We start from the raw sequence: 13,511 nt of genomic DNA on the forward strand, positions 1-13,511 counted from the left end.
AGCTTAATGAAGCCATTTAAGGTACTCATGTCACTGTTGCTGGGAGCAGAGGCTTCTGGTTACCGCACTCATAGAATCTGGTGAGGGACCTGGACTGGGGGTTCACCATTGCTGATGCTGTGAATTCAGCACAGAAATCCTCTAACATGGTGGTTCTCTCTCGTCAGAGGGATTCCGTCTCATGGACTTTCACTCTCTCCCACTGCTGGGGTCTCAGAATTTCATGCTGCAAATCTCCAGCAAAGGCTGCCTGGATTAGAGCTTGAAAACAGCTAACTTCAGTTTCTTCTTTTCCCAGTGCGCCCAACAGCTAGAGTGAGTGATAGATCATCTCATGACGGCCTCACCACCCTCTCCTGTAAGGTCAGTGGATTCTACCCCCGGGACATCACCGTGATCTGGCTGAAAAATGGGGAGAACAGACAGCAAGAGACCTACTCTGAAGGCATCCTACCCAGTGGGGATGGGACCTACCAGACCTGGGTGACAATGGAGATTGATCCCAAGATCAAAGCCCATTATTCATGTCACGTGGAGCACGAAAGCCTGTTAGAGCCATTCTCTGTCCCCTGGGGTAAGGAGTGTGTGTTTGTCTGTTTTCCTAGTGGGAGAGGGGGAATCCATTAAACTTAACCCCAGAAAAATTCTCATTTGGATTTATAGGCTGAAGCTGGAATTTGCTGAGGGTCTGTGAGGCCCTGTCCTCTTTGGTCTTGTCCCTCGCAGTCAAGTTCTTGTGCTAGAGTCGGGTCCCACAGTGCCTGGGGCTCATGTCTTGCTCTCCAGTTTGCTGCCTCTGGGGCTGTTGGATACATCCCAGCAATACAGTGTCTGTGAAGGGAGAAGATTAACAATGAGACATTGAGGCTGGAAGAGAGCAGTCTGAGCTCCTGCATAGCCCATGCAAGGAGTCACACCAGGGACCAACCTGGTACCCTGTGGGAAAACTAGAGCTGATCCTTCAAAAAGAGATGCCTGTTCCAGATATAAAGTCTCCAAGGGATGGAGAATTTCTCCTAAGGGAAGCTCAAATCTGCCCCTTATTTACAGTCAGAATTTGTCTTGCTTCAGCTTGCAGCCCATTCTTAACTTCAGCAAGTTCTCGGAAACACAGGTCTGAGGCCCTTCTTTCTTGCCTTTGTGGCCAGAGGTAGAGGTTTAATTTTAGGAGCAGCTTGTTTCTGTGTGCAATGATCCTGGAAGAGAGGGTGTGGTCTTGGAATGGAGCGAGGAGGCAGATTAGTGCCCTGCATCACCGGGGAGAGTCTCCTATGCCCCTAGCACAAGAAAGTCTTGGAAGTATTTTTTTACACGTGGAGCTGCCTTCCAGCCATCTTTTTGCTTGGTTAATTGGGATGTGGAAAAATGCAGCATTTGGAAGTGCAAACCATTTCTAAAAGGGCAGCCTGCACTGGAAATCTAGTCAACATTCACATCAAAATCCTGCTACCACATCCCCTGCCAATTTTTGTGTCATAAACCACATTTCCTTATTCTCTTAGAAATATTTTTCTTTTTGCTGTATTATTATTTGCCTCTTTCAGACAACAGGAAAAGCTGATTAGTGAAACTGAATGTGTATAGAGAACTTGAGGTTTAACAGGTTTATATAAACCAAGAACAGTATTCAAATATCTCTATCCTCTCCTGTTCAATTCCTGCCTCCTCAGAAAACACGCATTGTGTTTGTAACTCCATTATCATAGAATCATAGAATGTCAGGGTTGGAAGGGACCTCAGGAGGTCATCTAGTCCAACCCCCTGCTCAAAGCAGGACCAACCCCCAACTAAATCATCTCAGACAGGCCTTTGTCAAGCCTGACCTTAAAAACCTCGAAGGAAGGAGATTCCACCACCTCCCTAGGTAACTCATTCCAGTTCTTCACCACCCTCCTAGTGAAAAAGTTTTTCCTAATATGCAACCTAAACCTCCCCCACTGGAACTGGAGACCATCACTCCTTATTCTGTCATCTGCTACCACTGAGAACAGGCTATATCCATCCTGTTTTGGAACCCACTTTCAGGTAGTTGAAAGCAGCTATCATATCCCCCCTCATTCTTCTCTTCTGCAGACTAAATAATCCCAGTTCTCTCAGCCTCTCCTCATAAGTCATGTGTTCCAGCCCCCTGATCATTTTTGTTGCCCTCTGCTGGACTCTTTCCAATTTTTCCACATCCTTTTTATAGTGTGGGGCCCAAAACTGGACACAGTACTCCAGATGAGGCCTCACCAATGTTGAATAGAGGGGAATGATCACTTCCCTCGATCTGGCAGTGCCCCTTCTAATACAACCCAAAATGTCGTTAGCCTTCTTGGCAACAAAGGCACACTGTTGACTCATATCCAGCGTCTCGTCCACTAATGGCAGAGAAATCCAGAGCTTTGAGGTCAGTTTCCAGTTTGTCACCAGAATCACACAATGGGACTGTGTTCCATTAGTCATGAAAGTCAGTATGATCAAAGCGGGAGGGGGGTTAAGGGCTGGGAGCCAGGACTCCTGGGTTCAGTTCTTGGCTCTTGCTAAAGGTCACACAGCGAGTCAGTGCAAGTCTTTTCTCTCCTCCAATTTCAGTATGATACTGACATCCATCCTTCCCCACACAGAGGTTTGAGGATTGCTTAATGTTACAAAAGTCTTCTATTTTAAGTGCTACATAGTTATTGTGAATTGAAGTGGTAGAGGCCGTGTCCAGAACTTCCTATGGTGGGATGTAGTGCATGGTGGCTACGTGGAGCTCCCTGGAAGGGGTGGAGGGTTGCAGGACCCAGTCCTAACTTGGGGAGCTGACTGACTGATCCCTGCAGTGGGATGAAAGGGTGGGGCTAGTAGGGTGTAGGATTTTTTCCCATTGATCATTCTCTCCATTCCATTTCAGCACCAAATGACAGTCTGATTCCCATTGTGGCTGGAGTTATCACTGCAGTTATCCTGGTTGGTGTTACAATTGGAGTAGTCATCTGGAAAAAGAAACGCCCAGGTAAAGAGGCTGGGATGGGGGGATTCCCTGGACTTGCCGGGCCTTACCCCGCTGTGGGACTGAGCTAATGATCCCCATGGGAGCTGCTGGAGGGTCAGACCCAGAAACTAGGTGTGGGTTACAGTTTATATTAGGCTACGTTTTCCAAGGAGCTCAGCAGCCAGTGGGCTGAGATCTTTGGAAACTGCCACTTTGTGTCTTTCTTTCCTGCCGATCAAGAGCACCTGGGACCTTGAGTCCATTACTGAGCGCCAGGGGGCTGTGCTGAGCCAGGGGCCTTGTTTCTGAGCTGTGTACACAGATCGGAGTCGGTTCCTACCTTGGGAGTTGAATTCACTGAAATTGCCTTTTCTCTGCAGGGAGGAAGGGAGATGGCTACGCTGTAGCTCAGGGTAAGTGACAAGAGACCTGTCGCCTCTTTTCAAGTGGCTGAACAACCATCAGTATTTGCTTGTGGATTTTAGCCTTGAGCCGCTGACAGGAGATCCCCGCTTCCGCTCATAGACCTTGTCTACAATGTAGATTTTAGGGAAATCTCCAACTATTGCTCTAGTACCATACAATCATAGGACTGGAAGGAACTTCGAGAGGTCATCTAGTCCAATCCCCTGCACTCAGGGCAGGACTAAGTTTCATCTCTAGACCATCCCTGACAAGTATTTGTCTAACCTGCTCTTCAAATCCTCCAGTGATGGAGATTCCACAACCTCCCTAAGCAATTTGTTCCAGTGCCTAACTACCCAACTAAATCTCCCTTGCTGCAATTTAAGCCCATTGCTTCTTGTCCTAACCTCAGAGGATGACGAAAACAATTTTTCTCCCTCCTCCTTGTAACAACCTTTTATGCACTTGGAAACTATTATCATGTCCCCTCAGTCTTCTCTTCTGGAGACTAAACTAACCCAGTTCTTTCAATCTTCTCTCATGTTTTTAGACCATTAATCATTTTTGTTGCTCTTCTCTGGACTTTCTCCAATTTGTCCACTATCCTTCCTGAAATATGGTGCCCAGAACTGGACACAATACTCCAGCTAAGGCCTTTTCAGCACAGAGTAGAGTGAAAGAATTACTTCTCGTGTCTTGCTTTCAACATTCCTACTGATAAGTCCCAGAATGATGTTTGCTTTTTCTGCAGCAGTGTTACACTGTTGACTCATATTTAGCTTGTGATCCGCTTTGACCCCCAGATCCCTTTCTGCAGTACTCCTTCCTTGGCAATCATTTCCCATTTTGTATGTGTGCAGCTGATTGTTCCTTCCTGAGTGGAGTACTTTGCATTTGTCCTTATTGAATTTCATCCTATTTACTTCAGACCTTTTCTCCAGTTTATTCAAATAATTTTGAATTAGAATCCTGTCCTCCAAAGCACTTGCAACCACTTCCTGCTTAGTATCTCCAGAAACTTTAGAAGTGTACTCTCTATGTCATCATCTAAATCATTGATGAAGATATTGAATAGAACTGGACCCAGAACTGATCTTTGTGGGACCCCACTCGTTATGCCCTTTCAGGCTGACACTGAACCACTGATAACTACTCTCTAGGAGTGGTTTTCCAGCCAGTTCTGCAACCACCTTTATCGTAGCTCCACCTAGGCTGTATTTCCCTAGTTTATGAGCCAGTCATGTGAGACAGTTTTAAAAGTCATAGGCTTTGTCTACATTAGCAACGTTAAAGCACTGCTGTGGCACCAGCGTGTAATCGTGGCACCAGCACTAGGAGAGAGCTCTCGCAGCTCTCTAAAAAAGCCACCCCCACGAGGGGCACTGGGAGCATGGCTCCCAGCGCTGGTTTTGTGATTACACTGGCACTTTACAGCGCTGAAACTTGCATCACTCGGGGGTGTTTTTTCCCACCCCTGAGCAAGAAAATGTCAGAACTCTAAAGTGCAAGTGTAGACAAGACCATACTAAAGTCAAGATATATCACATCTACCACTTCTCCCCCATCAACAAGGTTTTCCTGTCACAGAAAGCTATCAGGTTGGTTTGAGGCAATTTGATCTTGACAAATCCATGTTACTTATCACCTTATTATCTTCTAGGTGTTTGCAAACTGATTGCTTAATTATTTGCTCCATTATCTTTCTGGGAACTGAAGTGAAGCTGACAGGTCTGTAATTCCCCAGGCTGTCCTTATCTATAGGCTGGTACTATATTTGCCCTCTTACAGTCGTCTGGAATCTCCCCTGTCTTCCATGACTGTTCCAAGATAATTGCTAATGGCTCAGATGTCTCCACAGTCAGCTCTTTGAGTGTTCTAGGATGCATTTCATCAGGTCCTGGCAACTTGAAGATATCTAACTTGTCTAAATCATGTTTAACTTGTTCTTTCCCTATCTTAGCCCCAGATTCTAACTCATTTTCATTGGCATTCACTACATTAGACGTCCAATCACTATGAAACTTTTTGTTGAAAACCGAAACAGAAAAGTAATTTAGCACTTCTGCCATTTCCATATTTTCTGTTATTGTCTGGGGTGGAGTGGGGATTGTCCCGGGCCCTGCACTCCCTTAGGGCTGTACAGCCCTGTTACTATGGGATCTTGCCTACCAACTTCCTGAGTTTGCTAAAGTCTGCCTTCTTGAAATCCATTGGCTTTATTGTGCTGTTCTCCCTCCTACCATTTCTTGGATCATGAACTGGGTAAGTGGGGATCCAGCCACAGCACACTGACCTAGTGCCTGCCAGCAACGTAGCTGGACAGTAGTTGCTGCCCCTCGGCTACTTCCTTCCCTCCCCTCTGTGTGTAGCTGAACCCCGGAGTTGTCCTCTGTTTCCCCGCGGTGCACACTGCCAGTGGCAATCCCAGCAGGTCCTCAGCGTCGGGCATGTCTGGCAGTTCTGCTGTCCCAAGGACACACCCAAGATACCAGAAGTCTTCCAAGGACTCCAGCAGCGGGCTGGAAGCGTGTGACTTCTTCAGCAACTCCTGCTCAGCTGAGCTGCAGGGCTCACCTGTTATATGTCCAGTTCCTGTCCTGCCTTCCACTTCTGGCTTGGCTGCCGAGGTCTGGCCCTCCCTCACTCTCCATCTCTGAGGGAGGCCACGCCCCTTTGGTACAGTGTGTTTAATTCCCAGAAGTCAAAGGTTGGCAAACCAGGATATGCAGAGGTAGAACGATGCTTCCCGCACAACTCGAACTCTGCCCCATTGGGTCTGGGAACAGGAACAGGAAGTAGAACAGCACCAGGCCAAACCAAACTTGGCCTTGTCTGTGTGCCCAGCACCTCCCCAAATCAGCATTCCTCTTCATACCGTCCACGCTGCTCTGTGCAGTGCCGTTGATTAAGGCGGGAATTGCTGTCGGTAGGCAGGGGGGGAGGGTGAAGTCTGTGGTCTGCTTGAGGGACCCCTCTGGGCCAGACCGAAGGGAGCGGAATTGAGGTTGTTTGGCAGGAGTATCCTTAGCCCAGCATCTCCTACTTTGCTAGCCATTGAATGCTGAGTATTCGGTGCTCCCATTTTGAAGAAGCATGAAGAGCACAAAGCAGTGTTGACCCCCTACAATGGTAACGTTTTCTGCGTGTGAATAATGGAAATCCAGGGCAGCTGCACTGTAGAGTGATCTGCGCACCTACCACCTCACTGCTAGGGGAGAGTCAGGTGATGACTGTTCTCTTTGGATAAGAGTCCCTGTATCTACTAACTACGCTGAAACCTGCCTTGTGAGAGATGCTAAAATACTCTCTCTTCTCCTCCTCCTCCTCTGCACAGGAAATGACCAAGGATCTAGTGACTCTGACGTCTCTGCCAAGGGTGGGTGAGGGGGGCTCTAGTCTAGGGGTTCACTGCTCTCACTGAGGCCTCTGGAGAGAGACACTGAGTTCAAGTCATTGGACCCTGAGTCTCAGTGGCCCGTCCCCTCTAGCAAACCAGCCCCAAGCAGCAGAACAGGGGAGTTCTGGATCTCTTATTTCCCTTTTATTCACACTGGGGGTGCAGGAACAGGTTTGCAGCCAAATCCCCCTTGTTTTCTCTGAGATGAATTTATGTGTGAAAGATTAGTGAGAGGGATTTTTCTGTGGCTGCTGTTACAGCATTGGCTGAGATTTGTAATGATAAATCCAACTGCTTCAGAGAACAGTCTGCAGTGAAACTGCAGGGAGGAAGCAGGAGGGAGAGAGCCCAGCACCTCAGGCTCCAGGAACACAGTTTCTCTGACACTGGAGCTGAAAGCTTTGTCAGCAAGGTTAGAAATTTTGTCCACTGAACTCTGCAGCCAATAGGGCGACCATCCCACAGCAGTGTGCACTGTCATTGCAAAACACTATGGCACGTTCCCTTTAATAGGGTATGGCTACAGTACGGGATTACTCCGAATTTACAGAATTCGATTTTTGGCGACTGATTGTGTAAAGTCGAGTGCATATGGCCATACTAAACACATTGATTCAGTGGTGTGCATCCATGTACCGAGGCTTGCATTGACTTCCGGAGCGTTGCACTGTGGGTAGCTATCCCATAGTTCCCGCAGTCTCCCCTGCCCTTTGGAATTCTGGGTTGAGATCCCAATGCCTGATGGGGCCAAAAACATTGTCATGGGTGGTTCTGGGTTCAGTCTCACCCCTCCCTATATGAAAGCAACGGCAGACAAACATTTTGCACCTTTTTTTCTGCATGAATTGTGCAGACGCCATACCATGGCAAGCATGGAGCCCGCTCAGCTCAAGACAGTGGTCATGAACATTATAAACACCTCGTGCATTGTTGTGCAGTTTATGCTCAACCAGGACCTGAAAAACCAGGCGAGGAGATGGCGGCTACGGCAGCGTGGTGATGAGAGTGATGAGGACATGGACACAGAATTCTCTCAAACCGCGGGCCCCGGCACTTTGGAGATCCTGCTGTTAATGGGGCAGGTTATAGCCGTGGAACGCCGATTCTGGGCCCAGAAAACAAGCATAGACTGGTGGGACCGCATACTGTTGCAGGTCCGGGACGAGTCCCAGTGGCTGCATAACTTTTGCATGCGTTAAGAGCACTTTAATGAAACTTTATGACTTGTTTTCCCCTGCCCTGAAGCGCCATAATACCAAGATGAGAGCAGCCTTCTCAGTTGAGGAGTGAGTGGTGATAGCCCTGTGGAAGTTTGCAACGCCAGACAGCTACCAGTCAGTCAGGAATCAATTTGGCATGGGCAAATCTACTGTGGGGGCTGCTGTTATGCAAGTAGCCAAAGCAATCACTGAGCTGCTGCTACCAGTGACTCTGGGAAACGTGCAGGTCATAGTGGATGGCTTTGCTGCAGTGGGATTCTCTAACTCTGGTGGGGCGATAGATGGAACCCATATCCCTATCTTGGCACGTGAGCACCAGGGCACCCAGTACATAAACCGCAAGGGGTACTTTTCAATGGTGCTGCAAGCACTGGTGGATCACAAGGGACGTTTCACCAACATCAACGTGGGATGGCCGGGAAGGGTTCATGACACTCGTGTCTTCAGGAACACTAATCTGTTTAAATGGCTGCAGCAAGAGATTTACTTTCCAGACCAGAAACTAACTGTGGGGGATGTTGATATACCTATAGTTATCCTTGGGGACCCAGCCTACCCCTTGATGCCATGGCTCATGAAGCCATACACAGGCAGCCTGGACAGTAGTCAGGAGCTGTTCAACTACAGGCTGAGCAAGTGCAGAATGGTGGTAGAATGTGCCTTTGGACGTTTAAAGGGTCGCTGGCACACGTTACTGACTCGCTCAGACCTCAGCCAAACCAATATCCCCATTGTTATTGCTGCTTGCTGTGTGCTCCACAATCTCTGTGAGAGTAAGGGGGAGACGTTTATGGTGGGGTGAGAGGTTGAGGCAAATCGCCTGGCCACTGATTATGCACAGCCAGACTCCAGGGCAGTTAGAAGAGCACACCAGGAAGCGCTGCGCATCAGAGAAGGTTTGAAAACCAGTTTCATGACTGGCCAGGCTACGGTGTGAAAGTTCTGTTTCTCGATGAAAACCCGCCTCTTTGATTGACTTGTTCCCTGTAAGCAACCCACCCTTCCTCCTTTGATCACAGCTTGCTTTCAAAGGAAATAAAGTCACTATCATTTAAAAATCATGTATTCTTTATTAACTGATTATAAACATAGGGAGAGAACTGACAAGGTAGCCTGGGTGGGGTTGGGGAGGAGGGAAGGAAAAGGCCACTTCAAAATAATGACAGCCTTTTGCATGGGCTGTTCACTGGCTGGAGTGGCAGGGTGCACAGAGCCTCCCCTCACCCCATGTTCTTGGGCATCTGGGTGAGAAGGCTATGGAACTTGGGGAGACTGGTTATACAGGGGCTGTAGCGGCACTCTGTGATCCTGTTGCCATTCCTGAAGCTTCACCAAATGCAATGTCTGTTTGATCCCGCAGTAGCCCCAGCATTGCATCCTGCCTCCTCTGATCTTCCTGCCGCCACCTCTCATCTCAGGCATCCCTCCTGTCCTCACGTTGGTCCCTCCTGTCCTCACGTTCACTGGCATCTTTCCTGTACTTTGATACAGTGTCCTTCCACTCATTCAGATGAGCTCTTTCATCGCGGGTCGATTGCATGATTCCTGAAGACATTTCATCTCGCATGCAGTTTTTTTGCCTCCTTGTCTGAGATAGCCTATGGGACAGAGGAGGGAGGCTTGAAAAATTTGCAGCAGCAGGAGGAAGGGGAAAAAAGAGAGAAGTATTTAAAAAGGTACATTTTACAGAGCAATGGTTATACTCTTTCATGGTGAACAACACTATTCACATTACATTGCACATTACAAGGTCGCATTTTGCATCTTATATTGAATGCCTGCGGCTTTGGTGTTAGAGATCACAGATGCAGGGCCAGGCAACAGAATTCGGCTTGCATGCGGCCGTGGTAAGCTATTGTCTTTTGGCTTCTGCAACCTTCATTAAAGCAGCGCCCTCCTTTCCCATACCAAGCAAAGCCCATTGAGTTCTGCGGTTTTCCTGTTAACGTGCAGCAGCAGAAACCAAACTAAACCCCCCCACCACCCATCCAATTCTCTGGGATGATCACTTTACCCCTCCCCCCACTGCGTGGCTGGTATCAGGGAACATCCCTGCAGAAACCAAACTAACCCCCCCCCCTCCAGTTCTGTGGGATGATTGATTTACCCTTCCCCCCCACCATGTAGCTGGTATCAGGGAAGATCCCTGCTAGCCAAACGGGAAAAGCTCAGCGTCAGTGCGCACCCCATCCCCCCATACACACCGCTTGGCTGACTGCAGGGAAGAATTATTTTTCAGCCACAGGCAAACGGCCCAGTAGGAATGGCCACCTCTGTCCCCTTAATTAAATTCCTGTATTTCAACCAGGTTACCATGAATGATATCGCTCTCCTGAGGATAACACAGCGAGATAAAGAACAGATGTTGCTTGAATGCCAGCAAACACCGGGACCATATGCTGCCAGGCTTTGTCATGCAATGATACCAGATTACTTACTACTAGCATGATGTGGTCAAGTGTCCTACCATGGAGGACGGAATAAGGCTGCACTGCTCAGAAACCTTCCGCAAAGGCTTTTGGAGTACCTCCAGGAGAGCTTCATGGAGATGTCCCTGGAGGATTTCTGCTCCATACCCAGACACGTTAACATACTTTTCCAGTAGCTGTACTGGCCGCGAATGCAATCAAGTCCTCAGGGCAAATTAATCATTAAAAAAATGCTTGCTTTTAAACCATGTTTTATATTTGCAAAGATACACTCACGAGAGGTCCCTTCCATGGCTTCATAGTCTGGGATACTGCCTTGGGAGGGTACTTCAGTCCGGCTGAGAAAAAGATCCTGGCTGTTGGGGAGAACGGAGTGCTGTGTGCTCTCTGCAAGCTCATTGTCCTCCTCCTCCTCCTCCTCTTCCCCGTCCGCAGACTCCTTGGGCATGGCTGAGATTCCCCCCTCCTCGGAATCCACGGTCAGGGTTGGGGTAGTGGTGGTGGACCCCCATAGAATTGCATGCAGCTCAACGTAGAAGGGGCATGTCTGCGGCTCTGCCTCGGACCTTCTGTCTGCTTCTTTGGTTTTCTGGTACGCTTGTCTGAGCTCCTTAAGTTTCATGCGGCACTGATATGAGTCCCTATTGTGGCCTTTCTCCATCATGTCCTTGGAGATTTTTTCAAATGTTTTGGCATTTCATCTTTTGGAACGTAGTTCTGCTAGCACAGAATCCCCTCCCCATATAGCGATCAGATCCAGTACCTCCCGTGCGGTCCATGCTGGTGCTCTTTTTTGATTCTCGGACTACATGGTTACCTGTGCTCTCCCACGCTGGGCAAACAGGAAATGAAATTCAAAAGTTTGCGAGGCTTTTCCTGTCTACCTGGCCAGTGCATCCGAGTTCAGATTCCTGTCCAGAGTGGTCACAGTAGTGCACTGTGGGATAACTCCCAGAGGCCAATACTGTCGAATTTCATCCACACTAACCCTAATACGAACCAGCAATGTCGATTTCAGCGCTACGCCCCTCGTCGGAGAGGAGTACAGAAATTGATTTTAAGAGCCCTTTATGTCGAACTAAATGGCTTCATAGTGTGGACAGGTGCGGGGTTAATTCGATTTAACGCTGCTAAATTTGACCTAAACTTGTAGTGTAGACCAGGCCACAGATGTTGCCTGTGTTTAATTTCTGCAGCTTAACAGAGCCTGCTGGAGTCTGTGCCAAAACATGAGGGGATTCCAGAGAGGAAGATTGATGAGCTCTGCTCTGTCTCCCTACATGAGCCAATCAACCTCTCCCTAGCTTTTCTCTGGCACTTGGCTGGTATCCTGTGTGGGATTTCTGGCCTCATCTGTCTGCTCACTGGACCACCTTTTACTTTTCAGATGTAATAGTTTTCTATAACAGTGTTTTATTTGCACAAAATATTTTCCAAAATTTTAATCAATAAAAGCTTGTAGTAAGAGTTTAATATTTGCTAGCATTTAGTGTGTGCACTCAGTGCTCTGTGCTGTACAGTGGTTTGCACACCCTGTACCGTATGCTAGACATGTGAGCTGTAACTGCTTGTGTGCGTATGGTGAAGGGTACTTTTTTTTTTTCTGTAGAATTTCATGATTATAACATGGTAAATTGCCTGGTCTACTCGCAGATGGTAGTGCTGTTGTCATCATCAGCTGAGGATGTCTGTTGGACAGGAATAAGTGCGTTTAGTTTGTAAGTGCCTCTAATGTCCATTTCACCATTCACAGAGCCATAGAAATGCTGGGCTAGAAGGGACCTCAAGAGGTCATCAAGTCCATCCCCAAACTCAGGCACCACCAAGTAAACCTGGACCATCCCTGACAGGTGTTTGTCCAGCCTGTTCTTAAAAACCTCCAGTGATGGGGATTCCACAACCTCTCTAGGCAACCTGTGTGATGAAGTGGGGTATTTTCCTAATGTTGTCTATGTATACAGTGTGCCTCAGTTTCCCCCATGTGCTGCATGTCTAACCAAGGTGGGAGGGGGTGTCTATTGTTGCAGAGGACCAGGTACGATCCAGTCTAGCAGCCTGGACCCTAGACCACGGCCTGGACACTTTGTAACTTAGCGACTGATGACCCAAAGGCTCATCCCAGCTTGGAGCCAGCCAGTTGTGGGCAGCAGAGAGAACAAAGAGCTGAAGAGAGAGGCACCTGGAGATCGGTTTGCCCGGGAAAGAAGACAAAGATGGAGGCGGGGCCTTGGAGGTGACACAGCGTGGGCCGCAGAAAGGAGGAGTCACTTCTGGGCTGGGAACAAAGAGCGACCTGAGCCCACCTGGATGGGGACAGACCCAGTTGGACGCCCCTGAGAACGTCTTGTGCTCCAGATGTACAGTAAACACTTCCATGTTGCACTGGCTGAGAATCACTGCAGGCAGCGAGAGGCAGGCATGCTGAAGGCTCAGACGTGCTTACTGGGAGGTGGAGGAGAAGCCTACAGCTTAAACCCTAAGTAAAGAGTGTGACCTGATATAGGGTCAATACTCTGAAGGGCAGTTCCTCTCAGGGGCTATATGGAGCCAAGAGAGCACTGGCCTGTGAGCCTGTGACAACCTGTTCCACAGTGAACTCTCCTTATAGCTAGAAAGTTTTTCCTAATGTCTAACCTAAATTCCTCCTCTACTGTCAGTGCACCTGGAGAACAATTGATCACTGTCCTCTTCATAGCAGCCCTTAATGCAGGGGTAGTTAGTTATTTTTTGTCAAGGTCCAGATTTCTTGTTCAAGATATAGTCATGGTGCAGACTCAAGAGAAACATTTTTCACACCACAAGCGCCCCTGTTCAATGAACACATACAATGCTGTGAAATATACCCAGGGCCTATATTGTTTATATTCTTAGTGCATTAAATGAAAAATAAAATCAAACCACTGTATGGCCTAAAATAACCTCCAAGAAGGATAACGAGGAGTCTGGTGACACCTTAAAGACTAACTGATTTATTTGGGCATAAGCTTTCGTGGGCAGCTTACGTGTCCATACTTCCTTCCGTTCCAGTGAATCTGTGTATGGCAACCCCCACCTTGTCGTGTATATATATTCCTACTGTATTTTCCATTCCACGTATCTGA

General features: G+C 48.1%; 1 protein-coding gene across 5 annotated transcripts in view; it reads left to right on the forward strand.

The window, feature by feature from the left end:
- LOC116830961 (class I histocompatibility antigen, F10 alpha chain-like) overlaps positions 1–13,302 on the forward strand; it is a 54,584-nt gene extending 41,282 nt beyond the window's left edge. For 2 of the 5 annotated variants that reach the window (XM_075066012.1, XM_075066016.1), the window contains 4 exons: positions 299–574; positions 2,879–2,980; positions 3,340–3,372; positions 12,020–13,302. In XM_075066012.1, coding sequence (XP_074922113.1) covers positions 299–574; positions 2,879–2,980; positions 3,340–3,372; positions 12,020–12,132 — 524 coding nt within the window. In that variant the 3' untranslated portion in view covers positions 12,133–13,302. Of the gene's footprint in view, positions 1–298; positions 575–2,878; positions 2,981–3,339; positions 3,373–6,698; positions 6,741–10,289 lie in introns of all 5 variants that reach the window. The other 3 variants (XM_075066013.1, XM_075066014.1, XM_075066015.1) reach the window with 3 other exon arrangements.
- Positions 13,303–13,511: the final 209 nt, after the last annotated feature.

Source organism: Chelonoidis abingdonii, chromosome 5, assembly GCF_003597395.2.
Source record: "Chelonoidis abingdonii isolate Lonesome George chromosome 5, CheloAbing_2.0, whole genome shotgun sequence".
NCBI classification, from domain to species: Eukaryota; Metazoa; Chordata; order Testudines; family Testudinidae; genus Chelonoidis; species Chelonoidis abingdonii.